Consider the following 10,274-nt stretch of genomic DNA (forward strand, 5'->3'; position numbering starts at 1 on the left):
ACGTGAGAGTAGACGTCAGAGGAGGCAGCAGAGTAGCAGAACATCGTATAGTAGTATCTTGTATACTAAATTATAGAGCAAAGTAGGGTCAATTAAGGATATAGAGTGTTGGTATACTAAGTATTGCACTCTATGTTATAAAATTATGTGAGTAATACTAGCATCCAAGCTTGAAGTATACTAGTATACTATACTATACTATGGTAGCTGCCGGTGCTGCCCAGGGATGCCAAGGCCAGCAAGAACAAGTAGCCTTTGGAGTGATCAGCTAGAAATCTTGAATTGGTATATTTAGCATAGATTTACTATATAACAAACTTTGCTATTCATATTATAACTCTAGTAATACAAGCTATTCCATCAGATAATAAGTGGTGGTACTAGTAATAGTACCATACTAACTTACTACTGGACCAAGAGTACTGTATACCCCGGTCTCCTCCATCTCCATCCACTCCCAACTTCCTCCCCTCCACCTCACCCCCCCTTCTCTCCCCATCCCACCCCACCCAACCACCATGGAAGGTCGCGGTTTAACCCTGCGCAGCAAATCTCGCCGTCGCCGCCCGCAGATCAGTGCCCCCAAACCCATCTCTGGCCCCTTGCCCGCCACTACCAGAGCCCCCGAGGTCGGCCAGGCCGCTATCCCCAACCACGATCGAGCTCCCCAGAGCGGCGCCACCTCCGATCTCGTCAAGCGACGCTACTCGACCAGATTCAATGCTGCTCCCGATTTCGATGCCAACGCTCCCCCGGTCCCTGCCCTGCCGCCTCCCGTCCCAGGCGGTGGTTACGGAGGGCTGGCCGCCCCATCGGCCATCTCGCGCCAACCATCCCCAGCAGATGGAGCCGCCCCAGCACCCAGGGTCGACCTCAACGCCTTGCGAGACCCAGGTCTCCCCCGTTGAACGATGTATGCCCTTCAATTCCCTCCTTTCATCTCCCCTTTCGTGCTACATCCAATGCTGACGTGTAATCCCCTCCAGACGTAACCAACATCCTAGCCAACGCGTCAGAAGAAGAGATTCAAAAATACCAAGAAAGCCTCCGCAAAGTCAAAAACCGCACATCCACCGACCTACAGCAAAATGTCTACCAGAACCGCACCCAGTTCATCAAGATCAGTCGAGAGGCCGAGAAGCTCAAGGATGAAATGCGCACCCTACGCACTCTCATGTCCGAGCTCACCACCGCCCTAGGACAGACCAATGTCGGCAACAGCCCTAATCCAATGTCTCCGGTCGATGATCACTTCCCCAAACGCCATTCGAATCGCAGCTCCGTCGCCAATCTAGAAAGCATGTGGAGCGTCCAGCTGCAGACCCTCTGGAAGACAGTCGAGGGTTCGCAAAAGTTCCTGCCGGCGGTTCCCGGGAGACATATCGTGTTGGAGACGGGCCATTGGGCTGAGCTGGACTCGGCTACCTGGAAACCGAAACGGCCTGTCCATATCGTGCTGTTGAACGATCACCTCCTAGTCGCGGCAAAAAAACGCAAGCGTGTCGACCAAACCCACCCCAATCAACGCGGCCCCGTTCCGACCAAGCTGGTCGCAGAGGAATGTTGGCCTCTGCAAGACATTGATATGATCGATCTCGCCGCCAACCTGGGTACCGGTGCCGCCCGAGAAGAGGCACTCGATCGGGGCATCGGAAATGCCATCAGTGTCCGTGTGGGCTCGAAGCCTTTTACTTATCGTCAAGACAAGCGCGACACATCGACTAAAAACGAATTACTCGCGACTTTCCGCAAGACGGTCGAAGACCTGCGTCGAACCTTGCGCTCCGAGACTGAGGCTGCTAGTAAACCTCTGGAGGCATACGGCTACCTCTCAGGACGACACGTATCGTATTCCCAGAAGACAGAGCCGCTTGACATCTCCGATCTGCCTCGCGACAAATCCGAGTTGCGAATCGACGTCGACGGCAAGCAGCAAAACCTTCGTTGGGTGGAGGGACAAGTGGACGAGTTGGACATCGATATTGCCCTGCAGCGGTTTGAGGAGGCTGTCTCGACCATTGAGCGGTTGCGCAAACTAGCCAAGGGCCTCAAGGGCAATGCGATTGCACAAGATGTGATCAATGCCAAGGTGGATGGACGTGCCACGCGATTGGCCGGCATGCTTTCACGCGCCCTAGTGGATAGTCAATCATTCCCAACTGCTACCAAGACTAACGTGGGCTGGCTAAGCCGTCTTGGATTTGAAGACCAGGCCCGCCAGACATACTTGAAGGCACGGACTGATGTCATTGCGAAACGTATCCGGTAAGTCTCAATCCATTCTGAATAATTACCCCGTGCATTTTCCTAACCATCACAACAGGGCGTGTGTATTCGAGGGAGATCTCCCCCTTTATATCTTCCAGATATCTTACGTTTATTTCTCTCTCATCAAAAACACCATTGCTGTCTACCAACAGTGCTTCTCTGGCGTGATGAGCAGTTCCTGCATTCGTTGGGCCAAACACCATCTGGATGGGTTCAACGGCCTGCTAGGTCGCCAGCTGAGTAGTGTTCAGCGCGGCACCTCGGTATGGCAGAAATGCCTTGATATAGTCCATGAACACGCTGCACTACTGACGGCAGTGGGCGTTGACTTTACTGATCTCGTCGCGCGAGGCTTGGAAGATGGGGAGGATGCTTCACGAGTTGTTCAACCAGATAAGATGATAGCTACTCCTAACGCGCCGGCAATTATTTAAGGACGGCAAATATATTAGCGGAGCAATATAAATTGTGTCTTGTCTGATGTGTGCTCAGACGTACCTAGGTAGTCGGTTTCAATTTCAAGTTCCACAATATAGGTATCCATGTCATCGTGACAGTTCAATGATAGATCTCAAGTTTACTACTACCAGTAGTACTTAGGTAGTACTACTAAGGTTTCAAGTAAAACCACCTGAGCATCGACTTCCAAGGTCCCCGGGGTCCATTTTCACCGTCCCATTTCAAGTTTGATTCCAAGTCTCCAAAGCTCCACCAAAATTTGATCAATCACCGAGCCAACCACCCTGTTGGCACTCGGCGTTTGGTCTGCGACCAACCAACTTGAACTTGAACCTTGTAGGTAAGTATTAAAAGCAATCCCCCACTTTTATTTTCCCCAAATCATCAAGAAGCAGCCTTGGAAATGTCTACTTTCGCTACTAGTACATTGAAGACTCGGCTCCCATGGATACAGACTCCTCTCATCGCCAATGCCCCCATGAGTGGCGTGGCCACAAGTGAATTAGCGACAGCAGTCACTCGTGCGGGTGGCCTGGGCCAAATCGGATATCTAGACGACATGCACGCTTTGTCCAAAGAGCTAGACTCTACAAGGAAAGAGCTAAACGATATCATAGCCACCCTTCCTGATCCAGAACAATTGCCGATCGGGCTGGGAGTAATTGTATTTGGATCTCCAATCGATGCATGGATGCGGCTATTTGCAACATACAAGCCCGCCGTTGCATGGCTTTCCTTCGCTGGAACGAGCGAAATGAAAACTTGGACGGAGAGTATTCGGAAAGTTTCACCCAAGACCGGCATTTGGGTTCAGCTCGGAAGTGTGCAGGCCGCGGTGGATGTAGCTCAGGCTTGCCATCCCGATGCATTGGTCCTTCAAGGAAGTGACGCCGGGGGCCACGGACATCAAGACGGAGCGAGCATCATTCCTCTTATCCCTGAGACTGCGGACGCACTTCAGAAGCTGGAAATCGATATTCCCTTGATCGCCGCGGGTGGAATCATGGATGGAAGAGCAACCGCTGCAGCACTTACTCTAGGTGCTTCGGGGGTAGTGATGGGAACACGGTTCCTTGGAGCTGCCGAGTCCCACATTCCTCAGATCTATCGCGATGCTATATTCAGTGTCTCTGATGGCGGTCAGTCTACAGCGCGATCTCGCGTCTTCGATGAAATCTGGGGCCCCAATTTCTGGCCTACGACTTATGATGGTCGATGCCTAAGGAATAAATTCTATGAAATGTACACCAGGGGAAAAGACATCAACAGTATTCGAGCTTGGCTGTCTGAGACTATGAATGGGCCTGGTGGGCAAAGTCTTGATGTCCAGGATATGGGAAGTTTATGGGCTGGTACGGGCGTGGGCATGATTAATGCGCTGGAAAATGCTGCTGATATTGTTGATTCGATACGAGAGGATACCAAAAAGCGTCTAAAACATGTTGCTTCACTGTATTAATTAGCGTCAAAATCCCAATAGATCAATCCACTGCCAGTGATTATTAAAAGTTTACTTAGTATGACCGTGAATAATGTATACACGTCGATACCAAGAGGCCTTGCAATATACTTCCTCATATTTCCAAGTAGGTGAACATGAAACAATGGGTTTTCTCCTTGCTAAGCATAGTTTAAAGCCTTATACTCCCAGTAGTCGTATTTGAAGATAGTTATCTGTTCGGTCCTTAATCGTTGGCTAGCCGGATTTATTGATAGCTGATCGGATAATGTATATTGTTAGATCGGGAAAATGTTGCGATAGGTGACCTTTTTTCTTCTTGTTAAAAAGATGATATCAGTTTCAAGTTTGTGACAGTGGTTGGATTAATCACGGCCAACCCGTACTTGAAGATACTTGTTCGGCCTTTGATCATTGGCTGACTGTGTTTTTAGCATTTCAAATGCCGGTGTGATTATTCAAATACTACGTAAAGCATTTTTATTTCAACAATGAATAATCCACACTCCAAGGTGCCCTTCATTCTCGAGAAAGTTAGACTATATTGATATTTTAACCTGAACTGTCAATTCACCAGTCAAACTCCAGTATTACTATGTTATCATCCAAGCACCTTCCCATTGGAGCGAAGTTGGCCTTCTTCCAGGATCCTATCGATAAGTCTGAACCTTTCAACTATGTGGAAGATCCACCAGAAGGAGAGCCTCGTCGGAATTACGGCGACAACTTTCAGACGGTCGCGATATCTGATATTCGGGGAAATGAACATCATTTCTCACTAGATCGCGACGCATTCGAAATAGTGGGTGGGATTGAATCATCCTCCAGTTATGAGACATTCGATAGCGACGAAGAGATCCGGCGGCTTTACTATCCGGAAGTTGAAAATTTGCTCTTGAAATATGTCCCTGACGCTAAATCCATTGTTCTCTTCGATTATACTATCCGACGATCGAATCCCAATGCCGCACGCCGGCCAGTCAATCAAGTCCATGCTGATCAAACAGCACGATCTGCGGAGCTAAGAGTACGCCGACATGCGTCAAATGCGTCACAGGCAGAAGAATATCTACGAGGTCGCTACAGAATCATCAATGTTTGGCGGCCCATCAACGGCAAAGTGGAATCGTCACCTTTGGCATTTGCTTCTGCATCTACTACACCGGAATCGGACTATGTGAAGATTGAGCATCGCTATCCATCCTTCAATGGGGAGATCCTGGGGGTGAAATATAATCCTAATGCAGAGTGGAAGTATTGTTCCGGATTGGACAATCATGAGCGAGTTCTCCTCAAATGCTTTGACAGTCAGACCGGAGTGGCAAAGAGAGTGGCGCATACGGCATTTTCGTATCCCCCCGAGGGAACTGTTGTGAAGGGGAGGGAAAGCATTGAAGTTAGGGCATTAGTTTTCGGGTGATAACACTGGGCTTTCAATAACTTTGCGGCTCATGCTAGTTATATACTGTATCTAGGTACTACACTTCCCCACGAAGTCTTTGACCAGGATGCGGAGTAAATTCTTATACTCCAGGGCTGGTTCTTCAAATTTAACATGCATCACTCTTGTGAACTTCGAATGATGCTCTATCTGTTAGAGTCTGTGTTTTCAATAGTGATTCCTCTTGGAAAGAAGCTCACAGTGGTCTGAGTAGACGTTTGGCCAAGTAGAATAGATGAACTACTGCAGCTACAGAGCGATCCCAGCCACAATATATTAGTATTGGTAAAAGATTTGCAGGCTCCTGCACTGTTCCTTTGCACCTCTCTACTATCTACGCTGCTACCGGCTGAACATTCTTCAGCCCTGCATTGAATTTGCCCCACGTTAGGCCTCGGCATCCAAATGCGATGCCGATCGGAGTAAATCTGGAGGCCGGGCCCCCTTGAACCAGTGCAATTCATTCTGGCCAAGTCAAACCTGAGCATTCACGTTACTCGATGATCATTCGTTACCGATTACTCTTCCCCAAGAGTCGCAATATCCACTCCATCCTTTCTCCCATCGCTCTACCCCTTCTCCCCTTTCAACCCTCATCAACCCCCCGCTCCTCGGTCCGATAAGACACGATCATGCCGATCCCTGAGTTACCAATTTTCGTGGCCGCACAGCAACATGCGAAGAGTGATCCTCAGAAGATTGCCGTCGTTGACTCGGTGAAGCAGCAGTCATTCACCTTTACCCAGCTTTTGGAGGACGTCGCTGCCCTAAGGAAAGGCATTCTCGAACAACTCGGGGTCTCAGACTTGGAGGAGCGTCGCATTGCCTTCCTCGCGACCGGATATGATTACGTAGTGACTCAATGGGCCACTTGGGCTGCAGGAGGCATTGCGGTGCCGCTGTGTACATCTCACCCTGTTGCTGAGTTGCTGTATGTGATTGAAGACTCAGACCCGTCGCTGGTCATCATCCACCCCGCATTCGAGAAAATTGCCCCAGGACTGCGTGAGGGATGCTCGACAGATATCCCTTTCATGGGTCTTGATCCATTGAGCCGAAATGAGAAGCCCTCGCTACCCTCTTTCTCGCCTTCTTTCCCGGTGACCCGCCGAGCACTCATGATCTATACATCAGGAACGACTTCCAGGCCCAAGGGCTGCGTAACCACCCACGAAAACATCACCTTCCAAGCGAGCTCCTTGGTCAAAGCTTGGAAATACTCGCCCTCGGACTACCTGATCCACGTCTTGCCCCTTCACCATATTCACGGCATTGTAAATGGATTGGTTGCCAGTCTTCTGAGCGGTACTACTGTCGAGATGAGACCGAAATTTGACCCCGCCGAGATCTGGAATCGCTGGCAGGATCGCGACTCCTCGACCATGTTTTTCGCAGTGCCGACAATCTACTCTCGCTTGAACGACTATTTCGATGCAAACATTCGTGGCACAGATAAGGAGGACGCGGCTCGCGCCGGAGCACAAGCTTTGCGATTGATCGTGTCAGGTTCTGCTGCTCTGCCCACACCCATCAAAGCGAAGTTTGCAGAAATATCGGGACAAACTCTGCTGGAGAGGTATGGCATGACAGAAATTGGCATGGCTTTGAGTTGTGGACTTGAAGTGGAAAAACGTATTGATGGCAGCGTTGGCTGGCCTTTGCCTGGCGTCGAAGTTCGATTGACCAAGGACGGCAGCACTGTCGATGCACACGATGAGGAGGGAATGATTGAAATCAAGGGCGGTAATGTCTTTATTGAATATTGGCGAAAGCCGGAGGCTACATCTTCCGAATTTACGTTGGATGGATGGTTCAAAACTGGTGATGTCGCCAAACGAGATGTCACCGGTGCATACTTCATCCAGGGACGAGCCTCTGTCGATATTATCAAATCAGGAGGATACAAGATCTCCGCACTCGAGGTTGAACGTAAAATGTTGGCTTTGGATACAATTCAAGAAGTGGCAGTCGTTGGATTGGCCGACCAAGAATGGGGCCAGAGGGTCGCCGCTGTGGTCAAGTTTCGCGATGGAGTAAGTTTGCCCTTGTCGCCCTCTGAAAATATTATTTGGACTTAATTAACACACCACATAGACGACACCTCTTGAGCTTCCAGCACTGCGATCAGAACTCAAACAAGATATGGCTGCTTACAAGGTCCCTACCGTTCTGAAAGTGGTCAGTGGTATAGAACGCAACGCTATGGGCAAGATCAACAAGAAGATTCTGGTACAGAAGCTCTGGCCGGAAATTTCATAGATTATTTTTGATGCAAGAGACTTAGATGTAAATAGACAACAGTGAATAGAGGATGATGACATGATAGATTCGTCCCCACAAGGCCTAGTATGCAGTGTCTTGGACCTCTTAGATTCATGCAGGTTGCTCAGGTTTGAAAAATCCATCGTGGATCCTTGTCGCCTAGGAAATCTCCATCGGCATCACCAATATCACCCATCAAAGGCCGAAGTCCCTGTGCCTCACGTAGGCGTTCCTTTTCAACATTTTCTTTTTGGAGCACTTTCCACAGAATTCCTACGACAATGATATTGGCGACAAGATATCCCAGGGCGAAGCCATGTCCAAGAAAGTACCGAGGGCTAGTTTCGGTTCGATACAGTTGCGTTCCAAGGACAGCTCCCAGGTTTCCAATCGAAATCTGCATAGCGTTGGCAATGCACCGCTTCGTTTGACCTGAGACGTTATTTGCAGGCCATGAGAGGACAATGGCGACTGCTGGATAGATACCCGCCGCGGCAAAAATAGTACCGAGATACGACACTCCAGGCCGGTGTTGCGAAATCAGAAGAATATACCCAATGCAAGCCACAGCCGACGATCCCATAATAAAAGGGGCACGAAGACGTAGTCGTTCCGATAAAATGGCAACGCCGATAGTAGTGCAGAAAGCCACGGCGTAAGGAGGTACACTGAGCAGCTGTGCCTGAGCGGCGGAATATCCCAGCTCCTTGATAATGGTAGGCTATACCAGTATGAGCACTCGATCAAGCATCAGAACGGAACCGTCTCTTTTTCTTGACTTACCAGGAAAAGAGAAAGCGTATATAGTGGTAGACTCATTGTATGGAAACCGAGACCATAGAGCCAGGTCTTGGGGTCTTTAAACGCATCCAACACGGCTGACCAGGTAAATTCTTCATCTCGCGTAGCATCGCTATCATTCTTAAGGCGAAATTGAATGAATTCGCGCTCCTCTTCGGTGAGGAACTCGGCGGTGTCTGGGTAGTTGTAAACCCAAAAGTAGGCAGTGATAGACACTATGACTGTGAGAAGGCCTTCTAATATAAAAATCCATCTCCATCCATTGTATCCGCCGACGCCTTTCATGTGTGCGATTCCCTGTGCGAACAATTACTCTTATAATTCACCTTCGGAATTTTTGTGAACAAGCTTACCCATGCCAATATACCACCAAAAGCACCCGCAAGACTGGCTGCGCTGAAGAACAATGCAACGCGATAGTGCTGCTCGTTTCGTTTGTACCACATGGAAAGGTAAAAGACCACCCCAGGGAAAAGACCACTCTCTGCTACACCCAGGAAGAATCGCGAGGAGAGATACCCTGAGTAATTCTGAACGACTCCGAGTAATGTTGCAACAATACCCCAGACAAGAGTGAGCGTGGGTAGCCAGATTCTCGGGGTGGTCATTTTGAGGACAACGTTGGCTGGAATCTCGAAAAGGACGTAGCCAATGAAGTACAAGGTCAACCCAGTGAGGTATTGGTCTCCCGCTGTATAGAAAGGTTAGATGGCTTCCTTCAGGGGTATTTATTTTTGATATGAAATGGAGACACCATACACATCTTGATGTCGTCGGTCATTCCTTCGAGCCTAGCATTGCCAACTGCATTAAATACAAGTCAGAATTGGTTTCCACAACAGAATATTCACTTAGGTATCACACACCATTGCTTCTATCTAGGAAGGAAAGAAGATAAAGCAGAATCAACGGAGGAAGAAGGCGATAGTCTAACTTCCGTAGCAATTTCTTCTCGTCAATGCCGGTACCCTCTCCTAGGCTACTAGAGGAAGGCGATGCTGCATCATCCTTTGTGCCACTAACAACAGACTCATCATTCTTTTCAACCGAGGTTGACATGATGACGACAGTAGCCTGACAGGAAGGATTCAGTTTTCTGAAAGATTCCCAGTCTCAGGAAAGTGGCACAAACTTGAGACGTGCAGAAAAGGCCCAGTGTTATTAGTGTGCCAAACCTAAAAATCCCAGAAAGCACCTCATACTGTATTTACTCCGCGGACCACGCGCAAACTTCGTGTTCCAGGGATTGCATCATATTCATGCCCCCTGACCCGGCCGAGAAAGGGTACGGACTTTTGTGGAGGCGGCGAATGACGTTCTGTTTGACATCTATTATTGCACGGATTGGCCAGTGAAGACGCGAGTGTAATGAACAATCGCGGCGGGAGATCACACCATCGGGCGGGGACAGTTTCCCCCAAAACTATAGTATACAATATATTGGCATCTTACATGCTATCTGAAGCTAGAAATACCAATTGGACCTTGCATAGACAGAAATTAGATATACTACTAGGTCATAAAATCAAGAATAAGATAATAGACCACAGCCAGTGGTTGAACGTCGAAATAGATCATACCTTC

The 10,274-nt window shown here is 48.9% G+C and overlaps 5 protein-coding genes across 5 annotated transcripts; 4 read left to right on the top strand and 1 right to left on the bottom strand.

The window, feature by feature from the left end:
- Positions 1-518: 518 nt before the first annotated feature.
- N7481_005017 (exocyst subunit EXO84) lies at positions 519-2,702 on the top strand (the record flags this gene model as incomplete). The annotated part of the gene is made up of 3 exons (XM_057264236.1): positions 519-894; positions 987-2,265; positions 2,324-2,702. The coding sequence occupies 3 exons, from the start codon at positions 519-521 to the stop codon at positions 2,700-2,702; spliced, it is 2,034 nt and encodes a 677-aa protein (XP_057121956.1).
- A 428-nt stretch (positions 2,703-3,130) lies between these two features.
- On the top strand, positions 3,131-4,186 carry N7481_005018 (nitronate monooxygenase; the record flags this gene model as incomplete). Its single annotated transcript, XM_057264237.1, has 1 exon — positions 3,131-4,186. The coding sequence occupies one exon, from the start codon at positions 3,131-3,133 to the stop codon at positions 4,184-4,186; it is 1,056 nt and encodes a 351-aa protein (XP_057121957.1).
- Positions 4,187-4,781: 595 nt separating this feature from the next.
- N7481_005019 (methyltransferase) lies at positions 4,782-5,606 on the top strand (the record flags this gene model as incomplete). The annotated part of the gene is made up of 1 exon (XM_057264238.1): positions 4,782-5,606. The coding sequence occupies one exon, from the start codon at positions 4,782-4,784 to the stop codon at positions 5,604-5,606; it is 825 nt and encodes a 274-aa protein (XP_057121958.1).
- Positions 5,607-6,259: 653 nt separating this feature from the next.
- On the top strand, positions 6,260-7,886 carry N7481_005020 (acyl-CoA synthetase; the record flags this gene model as incomplete). The annotated part of the gene is made up of 2 exons (XM_057264239.1): positions 6,260-7,660; positions 7,722-7,886. The coding sequence occupies 2 exons, from the start codon at positions 6,260-6,262 to the stop codon at positions 7,884-7,886; spliced, it is 1,566 nt and encodes a 521-aa protein (XP_057121959.1).
- Positions 7,887-8,013: 127 nt separating this feature from the next.
- Positions 8,014-9,749, bottom strand: N7481_005021 (uncharacterized protein; the record flags this gene model as incomplete). The annotated part of the gene is made up of 5 exons (XM_057264240.1): positions 8,014-8,610; positions 8,673-8,987; positions 9,044-9,381; positions 9,450-9,494; positions 9,557-9,749. 5 exons carry the CDS (start codon positions 9,747-9,749, stop codon positions 8,014-8,016), a joined length of 1,488 nt encoding a protein of 495 aa, XP_057121960.1.
- Positions 9,750-10,274: the final 525 nt, after the last annotated feature.

Source organism: Penicillium waksmanii (genome assembly GCF_028829765.1).
Source record: "Penicillium waksmanii strain IBT 27052 chromosome Unknown utg000005l:1.0-5232799.0:1.0-5237142.0, whole genome shotgun sequence".
Lineage (NCBI taxonomy): Eukaryota > Fungi > Ascomycota > Eurotiomycetes > Eurotiales > Aspergillaceae > Penicillium > Penicillium waksmanii.